This window comes from Motacilla alba, chromosome 6, assembly GCF_015832195.1.
Source record: "Motacilla alba alba isolate MOTALB_02 chromosome 6, Motacilla_alba_V1.0_pri, whole genome shotgun sequence".
Taxonomy (NCBI): Eukaryota; Metazoa; Chordata; class Aves; order Passeriformes; family Motacillidae; genus Motacilla; species Motacilla alba.
The window spans coordinates 23,918,262-23,929,298 of NC_052021.1; the positions used below are offsets into that span (position 1 = coordinate 23,918,262).

General features: G+C 42.7%; 1 protein-coding gene across 4 annotated transcripts in view; it reads left to right on the plus strand.

Annotated features, from left to right (window-relative positions):
• The window catches only part of NEURL1 (neuralized E3 ubiquitin protein ligase 1), a 143,933-nt gene that overhangs the window by 116,025 nt on the left and 16,871 nt on the right, over positions 1-11,037 (plus strand). For all 4 annotated transcript variants that reach the window (XM_038141686.1, XM_038141685.1, XM_038141688.1 and 1 more), the window contains exon 4: positions 10,352-11,032. In XM_038141686.1, coding sequence (XP_037997614.1) covers positions 10,352-11,032 — 681 coding nt within the window. The remainder of the gene's footprint in view (positions 1-10,351; positions 11,033-11,037) is intronic.

Below are 11,037 nucleotides of genomic sequence, written 5' to 3' on the forward strand. Positions count from 1 at the left end.
TTGAGAGCTCCTTCATGTTGAATTATGGGTGGAAATTCTCCAAGAAAGAGATACTAAAATGAATTTAAACAAATAAAATACTCTGGACAAATAGCACTCTGTGCATTCTTTCAGATATATGTTTGTTGGATCTTTAGATGGGGAACCAGCTTGGAGGAGGAGAGATATCTGTAAACTTAGTTAGTCATGGTTGAAAAATTGAAATACTTTTGGCAAACTCTAGCTGTTTTCTTTCACTATTTTCAAAATTCTATATTTCAATGTTGAGTCTTGAAATAACATTTTAATCTTGAAAAGTCACTGGCAACAGTGATTTCCAAACAAGCCTCAGAAACCAACTGGAGAAGCTCTTGATCCAATATTCATTTGCTTTTATAAAAGGAAGCAAGATAAACTGAACACTCTTCTTCAGGTTAGCCTGAAATACTGTATCTTCACAATTCATTTTGGTTTTTTTCTTCAGGCAGACTATGAAATATAATGTATTATTACTGCATTTCACAGGCTGCATCTTTAGTAGAAAATGTGCTTTTAGCCCTGGTAGGTGAGTTAGCAGCAAAATCCTTGTGATGTCCAGGCAGTTTATCATTTAGCAGTGCTCTTGTGAATGAAACAGGACTGCAGCAAGCTCAGGCTCCTGGGATTCCTAAGGAATTGAGTTTTCCCCCAATGGCATGAAATCAGTTCAATAAGCAATGGTGCTGGGTAAAATGCTGGCCCTTGGAGAGACCCTGACAGGTAGGAGGTGGTTGTTTTGCTGGGCTGAGTTCTCCCCCAGCAGCTCTTTGCAAAGCCATCAGTGGTGGCGGGAGGTGACACTGGCAAGTGTGGGTAGAAGCTGCAGAAGGAGCCAGCATCTCCATGGCTGCCTGGGGGCACAGGGGTAAATGGAAGTGAGTGAAAAAGGAGAGATGCAGGAAGGGAGGATGACAAGTAGGAAGGAGGCAGAAAGTGCTTGTTTTGAAGCAACTTGCTGTCAGGTGATTCAGGGGGTGAGGGAGTGTGTCTGATGCAGCTTGGGAATTGGCTGTGGGCACTGAGATGCTATGGAAACGTTTGCACAGTAACATAAGGTTTGAAATAGGCTTGTGGGAGGGCTCATAGCAATCTGTGGCAGAGCACATTGAGGTGAAGTTGTGGGGTTAACACTGCATGCACTTGCGTTCTTACCTGAATAGGTGAAATAAGAGGGTCAAAATTCCTAAGAGAACAGGAGAGTAAAAAGGATGATAGTGCCAGGAGTGAGCAACAGAGTCAGAGCTATAAAGTTATTAGACAATAAGAACTTGCAATTATTGCCCTAATTTCCCATAAAGAAGGTTAAAAAAACCCAAAAAAAAAAACCAACAAAAAAAAACAAAACACCAAAACCAAAACCCAGAGCTTTTCCACAGAGAAATGTACATTTTAAAGATCGGGAAACATAAGATAAAGTGGCAATTGAGAGTCTCCTGAGAGAATAGTCTATTACAGGTAATTAAAACAAGTAAAAAAGGCTTTCCATCTATAGAAATAGTCAAAAGAAATGGAAGGGAAATGTGGGTCACCCTACAGAGAGATGCAGGACAGAGATTGGTATGGTCCTAAGAGTGATGATTGTTTTGCTGTGGTTTCCAAGAGGGATAATAATAATTGATCATGGAGTATGAGAGGCCTGGGGCATGGAGGTGAAAATCATTGATTGGGGCGGGAGTGAAGTTTAGAGACTTCATGTGTGAGTCAGGGATGGATTAAGGGGTGAATAACAGGATCTAGGTTGTTTCCACAAAAGCCAGGGCACGTGGTTTCTGTTCAAACCATATTTCTCTGACTTTAAGGGGAGTTAGAAAACCCTTGAACGCAATAAAGGGAATCAGACCAGGAGGAGCCAATATCCAGAGGTGGCTGTGGCAGTGGATAGGCACATCTTCAACCTGAAGGATGTTTGTCAGTCTTCAAAACTGCTGGCTGGGGAGGATGAATTTACCCCGAATGAAAAGCCTGAATGAAACTCAAATGTGTTGTTTGTAACACAGATGTTGCCAATACCCTGCAGACTCTCTCTGAGCATCAGCTTTTGTGGAAAAGAAAACAAATGCAGAACTGTAACACACATATGGAAGGTTGTTCTCCATAACCTACTGTCAGACTCTTTCAGAACATTCATATTTTCTGAGGAGACCAGTAATTTATTTCAGTTTTATGAGGTGAGTTATGCTCTTTGTGCTGTTTCACATGTGCAAATCAATTTGACATGGTTACAGATGTTAGGCAGAATTCTATGAATATTTGGTATAAAGCAGACTGGTTCAGAGCCTTTTATTAGATAATAAACGCCCCAAAACTACATTTTATCAGTCCATGTATAAGACTGTATGCTTTCATTCCTTGGATTTTATTGAAGAATATGCAGATGATCAGTTCAATTACTAAGCTGGCCTGGGAACTGCAGTTGCTCACTCTTGACTTAAAAACAGCCACAATTCTCTAAAGCTCAGGGATTTTTATTTTCCCTTTCTGAATACTTCAACTTGGAAACTGGCAGCACATGAACTCACATCCTTTTAGAATCCAGATCATTTGTTTGGTTTTTTTTCTGTTTCATTTTGCTATGATATTTTGACTGTACCATTGGTACAACACTGACAACCCATGACAAGAAATCTGTGATAGTCACAGCAAACCAAGGTCATATTTGTGTTCTTGGAAAAGTGAACAGGTCCCAAGGGTTTTCCTGAGATTCATTTGGCAGGACATCAGCTGCCTGATGGTATAAAAGTACCATTACCTCAAAGCAGGATTTGGTGCTAAATGGCTACAGGAAGCCACCAGATCTGCACAATGAATTTATTAAACAACTAGCTGTTGGTAAAAACTAAATACTGGGGTTATTCTCTTCCATCCCATTTTTTATCACATCTCCAAAACTGAGTCATGCAAACCAAATAGTTTTAGTGCTCAATATCTCCCAAAATGCCTGTAAAGAATTGCTGATTTTTATCCAAGTAGATGCAAACACAAAGCAAAGATGAGTCCAGGGAGATGAACGTAAGCACTGTTGATTTCCAGTCATTTCTGTTAAAGTGGCAGATGTTTGTAGCCTTGCAATTGGTTCCACAGGATGAATGATCTGCTTTCTTTTGTAAACCAGCTTTAAAATCTGGTGAGGATTTTTAGTGTAAATATGAATTATTTCTCCCACAGAAGAACTTTGGCTTTGGACTCTTTGTAACCCTTGGCTTGAGCTTTGGCTTTTGCCCCTTGGTTATTGTAGAAATTCTCTCAAATGCTTCCATCAATATTGGAAAAACCGTCTGAGTGTCTTGTCAGAAAGTTGATTAGGACTTTGTGTTGGGCACAAGCATACAAATCGACTCGGGTGATTTAAATACCTGCCACTCCTGCAGTGAAAATGGCTGATATGAAATACCAGGTAATTTGCCTCCCAGGTTGCAGTGGGCAGGAAGCCAATATTTGCTTGTAGCAATTAACTCCTGCTTTTACCACGTTGATGCACATGAAATGGGTGTTTGCTCTCCATTGACTGTGCAGTGATCCCAAACTGGTGTGTTTGGGACAGGGAAATTCTGGAATGGTGGTTTCCATGCTGGCCACTGGCATCTGTGGTGGATGAGGAATCCCAAGTAGGTTGACTTTTGAGGTGAGAAGAGCAACCTGCACACAGAAGCAGAGGAGCAGCAGATAGCGAATAATGCAAGAATAATGCATTGATGAAGAATTAGGAAATGAGAGGGTGTACCATGGAAAATGGAGGGGTTTTGTTGTGCACTGAGCTAAACCCTGAGGGGCTTCACTTAAGAGTTCTGTCAGAGGAGCCGTCTGTCCCTCTGGACTGCTCAATCCATCCCACAGTTTCCAGTCTATAAAATAAGAACATTAATTCTTCCTGCCTGCCACTCATCTCTTATATATCCGTTCTGTTTACATGGTGAGGAGTGTCTTCTGCTGCAGAGCCTGGCAGCTGGGTTGTGATCTCAAATGCAGTTTGCCCCAGTGCAGATTTTACTGTCTCTTAAAGAGCAGCCTGGCATCTTCCATAAATAGCTGGTACAAGTGGTATTGTCTGTTGGCTGTAGTTTTGCAAAGAGAGGAGCCAGAGCAGTGAGAGCAAATGGGAGCACCTCCATTTGAAATGGGATATTTATACTGTCAATGAAGTAGTGAAATGCACATAGCAAGATATTGTGTAAGTAGATTTTGCCTGATGTCCTTGATTTGATGTGGGTGTTTTCAATAAGGAATGGTTGATCAGAGGCAATAACTCAGGCCGTTTGATTTCTCAGTTGTTCATAAAGAGAAATGTACTTTGTAAAAGTGAATTCCTAAGTATATGGCAAAAGAGGTTTTTAGTCTGAATCATTCCTTTGAGGGCTTTTAAACATTTGCCTCCCACATGCTACAATAATGCTCTGAAAGTGGTTTCATTGTATGGTCCGAGAAGCTGCATTCTGGCGCCTGATGGTTTATGAGAAATAAACACAATGGAGTGGTCTGGGGTTATATAAATTCACCATTTAACAGCACAAGCAGTGAGGGGAGAACCTGTGTGCAGCATCAGAGCAGAAGGACCCGTCCAAGAGGGTGGGTCTTTGCAGCATAATGCTGAGCGTGGCAGATCCCAGTCTCCTCTCCAGACCTCACATGGAGAGTGAGAGTTTGCAGAAAAACAAATAGTTTTATAAGTATCTCCTCTCACATGGCCAGCAGGGAAAAGCACTTTAGACATGCTCTGTGAGTGGAGATTTGCCTCTTAATGACTGCGAGCAGGGCCTCAGCATTCTTCACTTCTCAGTTTTTCTCCTGTGTTTATTTTAAGTAAGGTTGATTTTTACTCTCCTGCTTGCATAGCTCCTCTTGCTACAACAAAGCAGCTAGGATGCAGATGGCAGAAACTGAGGGAGCCTAGAGCAGAGAATCCCATGGTGATGAGGATGTCTTTACACCATGAGCACAGCAGGCACCATGAAAATCTTCTTCCAGTTACCCATTAATTTGGGTGGATTTTGAACTCAGGGCTACAGAATGGTCCTTCTTTTCCCAGACCCAGTCACAAATGCTCTTCTTCTTTCCACTGGAGGTGATGCTGTGGGCTGGATGCCATACACACATCAGGCAAGCTGGCAACCAAAGGAGTTTGAGAACAGGTATTATTCCTTGCCACCAGTTGCAGTGATGATCTCCATCCTTACTTTAGGAGGGATAAATGAGAATATAAGTTGCTTCCATTTTACCATATTTTCAACCCTCAGTCACCTTAAAGTACATAATAAGTTGAGCTATAAACGACATACAGAAATTGTTCTGGCCACTCTGCTCTGTAGCATGGGAGCCCCCCAGCAGTGCACATCAGCTTGCCAGGACTAAGCCAGCGAGGGAGCAGTGAGTTCCCCAGCACAACACAAGGCAGCTGAGCTGAGATTAATAAGGCACTGCCACGGTGGCAGTTCGAGCCTGGGAGCGACAGACGGTTCCCAGAAGCACAGGTTTATTTCTTGTCTTACACTGCTTGCTTTCCCCAGTTGCCCTTGAGTGTGATGCTGCTTTACAGTGTGGTACCTCTGCCTCATATTTCAAACAGCTCTCTCTGCAACGTCAGAACCCTGCCAAATGGACTGTTTGGTGCATAATTCTGCTGCAGACCACAGAGGAGGTACTGCAAGGTTACAGGAGTTGGAAGAGCAGCTGTCCTCCCTGGGTAACTCCTTGTGACAGGTAGAACTGATGGTGGGAAAAAGAGCCTTCACCTGCACTCCTGAGTGGGAATGCCGCCACTTGAGGGTGGTGGGAATAATACAGTATACATCCTTTTGCAGGAGCAGGTTTACACAGAATATTCTTGCAGGGGCCTCTGACTTCAATGTGTCTTTTGGAACCCCTGAGGTTCCTTGGTCACGGAAATTATTCCATCAGCACCAGTACCCACTGAAAATACCATTACCCAGTGAAGTGAAGGATTAAGAGAAAAAAATTGCACTTGTGAAAAGTAAAGCAAAGGACAGAAGGAAGGAAAAACATGAGTTTTCTCATGGAAAGGGAGGCATCATACCAGCAAAATCTGGCCTTGCTAATTTTTTACTCTTGGCTTAGTAGCTGAGGACAGAAATGTTCTCCAGATGCAAGGAATTACTAGGCACTTCTTGACTTCTTAGCATTTCTCTCTCCTGGGAGGGAAGGAGGATCATTAGAAATGGGATATGTTCTTAAGGTTCTCACAGAACAGTCTGATTCCCCAAATTATAAGTTGTTTTTTTTGTAGTAGTAAGAGTTATTTAGATGTTCCATAGCTCATTCAGGAGACTGGTTGCAGACCTCATACTCTGAAGAACTACAATTCATGGAGGTCATAGGATTGCACCAATCTCAGGAAACTGATCAAGAGGAGGTCTCTGTCCCTTGAGCTGCAGTTAAACACAGACTGAGTTTCCAGCCTGTGTGTGCATCCAGCTGAGTTTGCTCTGCTGTCTTAGATCCTTTACAGGTGTAGGAATACTGGCTGCTCATGACCTTGGAAAGTCAAGCCTTCAGGCAGTTACACACAGTACTGAAACAGAAAAAGAGGAGGGAAATGATGATTTGACAGTCTGACAGCAACACATTCCCTTTGGGCATGTGTGGAGCTGAGAGGATCTGTACGTGCTGGTGTATTCAATTTGCATGTATGTGATCTCTATATATTATAGAGATAATGTATGTATTCTACATATTAACATAACACATGTTTAAGGAAATAAATTACTTTGAGAAGGCAACATTTGGCAGTAGCTCAAAAGAAAGGTGGTAGTGAAATACTTTTGATCTGATTGCAGTGATTTCAGCTGCATCTGTCTGCTCACCAGCTCCTTTTTAGAGTGTTGTTGCAGTTGCATTGAGCTTGCACAAAGTGAGGAGCTGTTCTATGCCCTCTGATCAGGAAAATGGAAGGCTTTGAAACCTCTCACATGAGGAAGATATTTGAAATTATTTTTCTGTGTAAGGAATCACCTGCTGAGAATCTAAATTTTGCAGATGAACCTCACTAAAGAGGAGAAGAAAACAGAAGGCGGCTGAACTGCTCAAGTGCCCTTCATTTCTACTTAGATAAATTAATTACTCCTCCTTACCCTTTTCTTAAACAAAGCTAGAAAAAAAAAATACAAAGGCATTTAAATTCAGTGTCTCAGATTCTCCAATTGAGGAGCAGAAAATCTGTATTTAGTAGAAATCTTTTCCACTTTGGCTTTGTCAGTACTCTTACCAGAAACTATAGGTCTTGAAATCCAGAAATAACATCATAACTGCACTGATGCAGAGCTCAGCAAAACCTCTCTGGAAAGCTACCTGGGCAGCCAGCTCCACTGAGCTGCCATGGTCAAGGCCAGCTTGCTGGTGGTGTTAATGCTTGCTCTGGTGGCTTGGGGATAGCTGTGGTCTTCACAAGTCCATCTATTCTCACCCAAGGAGATCTCTCATCATTTGACTTTTCCCAAAGTAACACTGCCAACTGTCTTATACAAGAAATTTTATAACCTTGGATGTTTAATGAAGAGATGAATGACTTCTAAACTATTCAGGCTGAAGCTGGGTGGTTGTTGGTAATGGACTGTTGGACCCATTTTGTGTCTTACAGTCTTGTCACATGAAGTCTTTCAGTCTTTTTGATGTGTCCCCCAGATTTGCCTCTGTAAATATAAATGCTCCTGAACAAAGGAGTCTCTCCTTTGTAGGCATTAAAGATCACTTGTAAATGTTCTGCAGGGCTAAGGCTGTGTTATGGGGCCACTCCAGCATGAAGAGTTTAAATCTGTATTCAGCATGACTAGTTTGGTCTGTGTTTTAAAAGTGAGAACTGAAGCTTTAAAGGAAGAAAACAACTAATTCCTGGGCATCTTCTTCTGAAAGAAAGCGGTCAAAGTCACCTCATTTGTTCCACATTTCACCAGATTTGTTCTTTCACAGCCCTTGGCCATCATCAGTTATTGTGGGTAAATGGCATTCCACATTTCTTCCAAACTACCTACTACCCCAAAAGATGAATCCCACTTCTTATTTGATTTATATTCAATGGGATTTTTTTTCCCTTTGGCTGGATATTTTGCGATGTAGGCCAGCATCTCTTAGAGACTCATCTCTAAATTTTCACAAACATTCTTCAGAAGCCAGTAAACTGCAATCCTTTCTTCCATGGCTATTTGCAAACATTAGTGAACTAAGTTTCACAGTTGCTTCTATGTGCTAGAGACATTTTATTCCTTAGGTGGTCATGCATCTGAGCTACTGAGGGGTTTAAGTAAAACAGCTGGATATGTAACCCTGGTTTGCTATCACTGCCATGTGTCGTGTCTGCAGAACTCCATCTCTCTTAACCTCTTTTCAGATGGAAAAAGATACTCTGTCCAGCAGCCAAAGGGAAATGCAAGCATCCTGGTGGAAAACAAGCTGTTTCAAAACCCTGGCTCCAAGCTACCCACACATCACAGTTGTCAGCCAGGCTGCACATGCATAGTTACAGGGAATAAAATAGCGAGGACCTTCTGTTCCTATTCAGAAAGGTCTCTATCCATTCACCTACACAAAAGGATTGTCATCAGCTGCCAGTATTAATTTGTTCTCCTATGTAGGTTTCCAGCTAAAGTAGGATAAAATAAGTCCAATGCTATCCAGCAGGAGCACTTGGAATGCAAATGCTAGCCCATATATTTCAAAGCATTAATGCGACCCACTTCTAGATTACTTGGGGTAATTTCTGATCTTATTTATTCCTCCTTTTCTTCAATTAACTTCTGAGAGGCTGAAATATCAGTATGCAGAGAATCAAATATGAGAAACAAAGCTCATTTTTATTTTAGGACTCTGCTTCCCTTGTAATAGCAGTTTATTTAAAGAGGAGCCTGGAATAATCCAGTTTAAGCAAAGCAAAGAGCTCTACTGAAGCCAAACCTTGTGTGGGTGTGCTCTTGTCAGGACTCCCAGAAGAGGAGGACAGGAAAGACTGTTAGTCAGACCACAGATATTGCAGGAGATGTTGGTTACTCAGTAGCTGGCATTATTCCTTGGCATACCAGTATGGAGCTACTACTCTGGTGTACTGGGAGAGAGTACATCTCACTGGGAAAATCCTCAGATAACCTGATGTCCTGCTCTTTGTTGTCATAAAGAAAATCCCAAGGATATGTGGGTGGAGGAGGTGTCCACTGCAAGGGCCAAGTATGTGCTTTAGGGACAACTAAGCCTCTTCCCCTTGTTCCACCTTGTGCTGTGTTTGCAGCACATCCCACAGTGGGGTCTGGTGTATTGCTTTGTGTTGGTGTCACCTCCTACTATTTGGACCTGGGCTCAAAGCCACAACAGACTTCAGTCCAATTGGGTCACAGCTTCTTACACCATTCCCGGAGTTTCCCACATACTCAATTTTCACACAAGTGAGTGGTCTCCTCATGCTTCTCAGAGGTCAGAAAGTTGGACATAAGAACAAATTTTTGCATTATCTCAGTTTTCTTTATAATTTTGATGAAGGCTTTTTTTTCATTTATAAGACAACAGCACAGCTAAGGAAGTGGTAAATATAAGTAATTTCAGCATTAAAGACAGGGGAGTATGTTCCTCAGGAAAAAAAAAAGGATTAGTTCTTGAAGCAGCAGATGATACTAACAAAGAAGATAAGGTTCAATTTTGTTTCCACTGGTGGATTTGAATGTCTGAGCATCATCTCTCTTAGTTACGTATTTGTGGATTTGAATTTTAATTATTTGGCTTGTAAATAATAAATGATTGTATTGTATTTCTAAAACCTGGCATATTCTCAAATTCTGCACTGTAAAATTCATATCTGTACTGCTCTGCAGTGAGAACCAGGACACTAATGATTAGCTATAGACAGAAATATTAATTAAATTTCATATGGTGATAAATAATATAGAACTGAACATAGCAATTTCTTTAAAATAAAAAAAATGTAGCTAGATATTTATTTAATAAGTCTGTGAGAATTACTGTGGACAATAAAGAGGGCATGAAAACTCAGAGCCTGTGTAGATATTGATTGGTATGTTAAAGGTGTATTTCAGATATTTATCCTCTGCTTTCCCTCTCCAAGGAGAGCCTCCCTTGGGCAATTCTTGCCATTGATTTTGAGTCTGCCTGCTCAGAAGCTGGAAATGTTGTTGCTGGTGGGGAAAGTACAAGAACAGCAATTGATTGCAAATACATTTTATGATACTCTGCTCCCATATTTCAAAGGAGAAAATTTATTAATGGCAGCAGGTCTTTGATTCTCCCTTTTAAACATATTGAGCAAACTCATATTTTTTTCAAGCTCCTGGACATTTTAATTTTCTCTGAAAGTGACCCCTTTTTTGGTTTCTTTCTCCCACAGACAGTGAAATCATCCCTCCCGACTGCCTGCGGCCCCGCTCCTTCACGGCCATCCGCCGGCCCTCGCTGCGGCGGGACACCGAGGACACGCGCCTCTCGGTCAGCCTGTGTGACCTCAACCTGCAGGAGGACGCCTTCCACGTGACGGCCACCACCTGCCCCATCCCGCAGAACTCCCTCAACTCCCAGCACTCCCACCTCCTCCCGTCCCAGCTGGAGAGCGACCTCCGCTTCCACCACCTCCGGGGACCCCATGTCAAAATCCTCGATGACCAGACCGTGGCCCGCCTGGAGCACGCCCGGGAGGAGAGGACTTTGGTGTTCACCAGCAGACCCCTTCGGATCAACGAAACCATTTTTGTCAAAATCAACAAGTCCAACGCTGTGCGCACAGGGACACTCTCCTACGGGGTGACGTCCTGCGACCCCAGCAGCCTGCGCCCCAGTGACCTCCCCTACAACCCCGAGTCCCTGGTCGACCGGAAGGAGTTCTGGGCCATCTGCCGAGTGCTGGTGCCCCTCCAGAGCGGAGACATCCTGGGATTTATGGTGAATTCTGATGGTGAGCTGCACTTGAGCCACAACGGTGCCGGCATTGGCATGCAGGTGTGCGCGGACTGTTCCCAGCCCCTCTGGATGTTCTTCGTTTTACACGGCGCCATCATGCAAATTCGATTGCTGGGTATG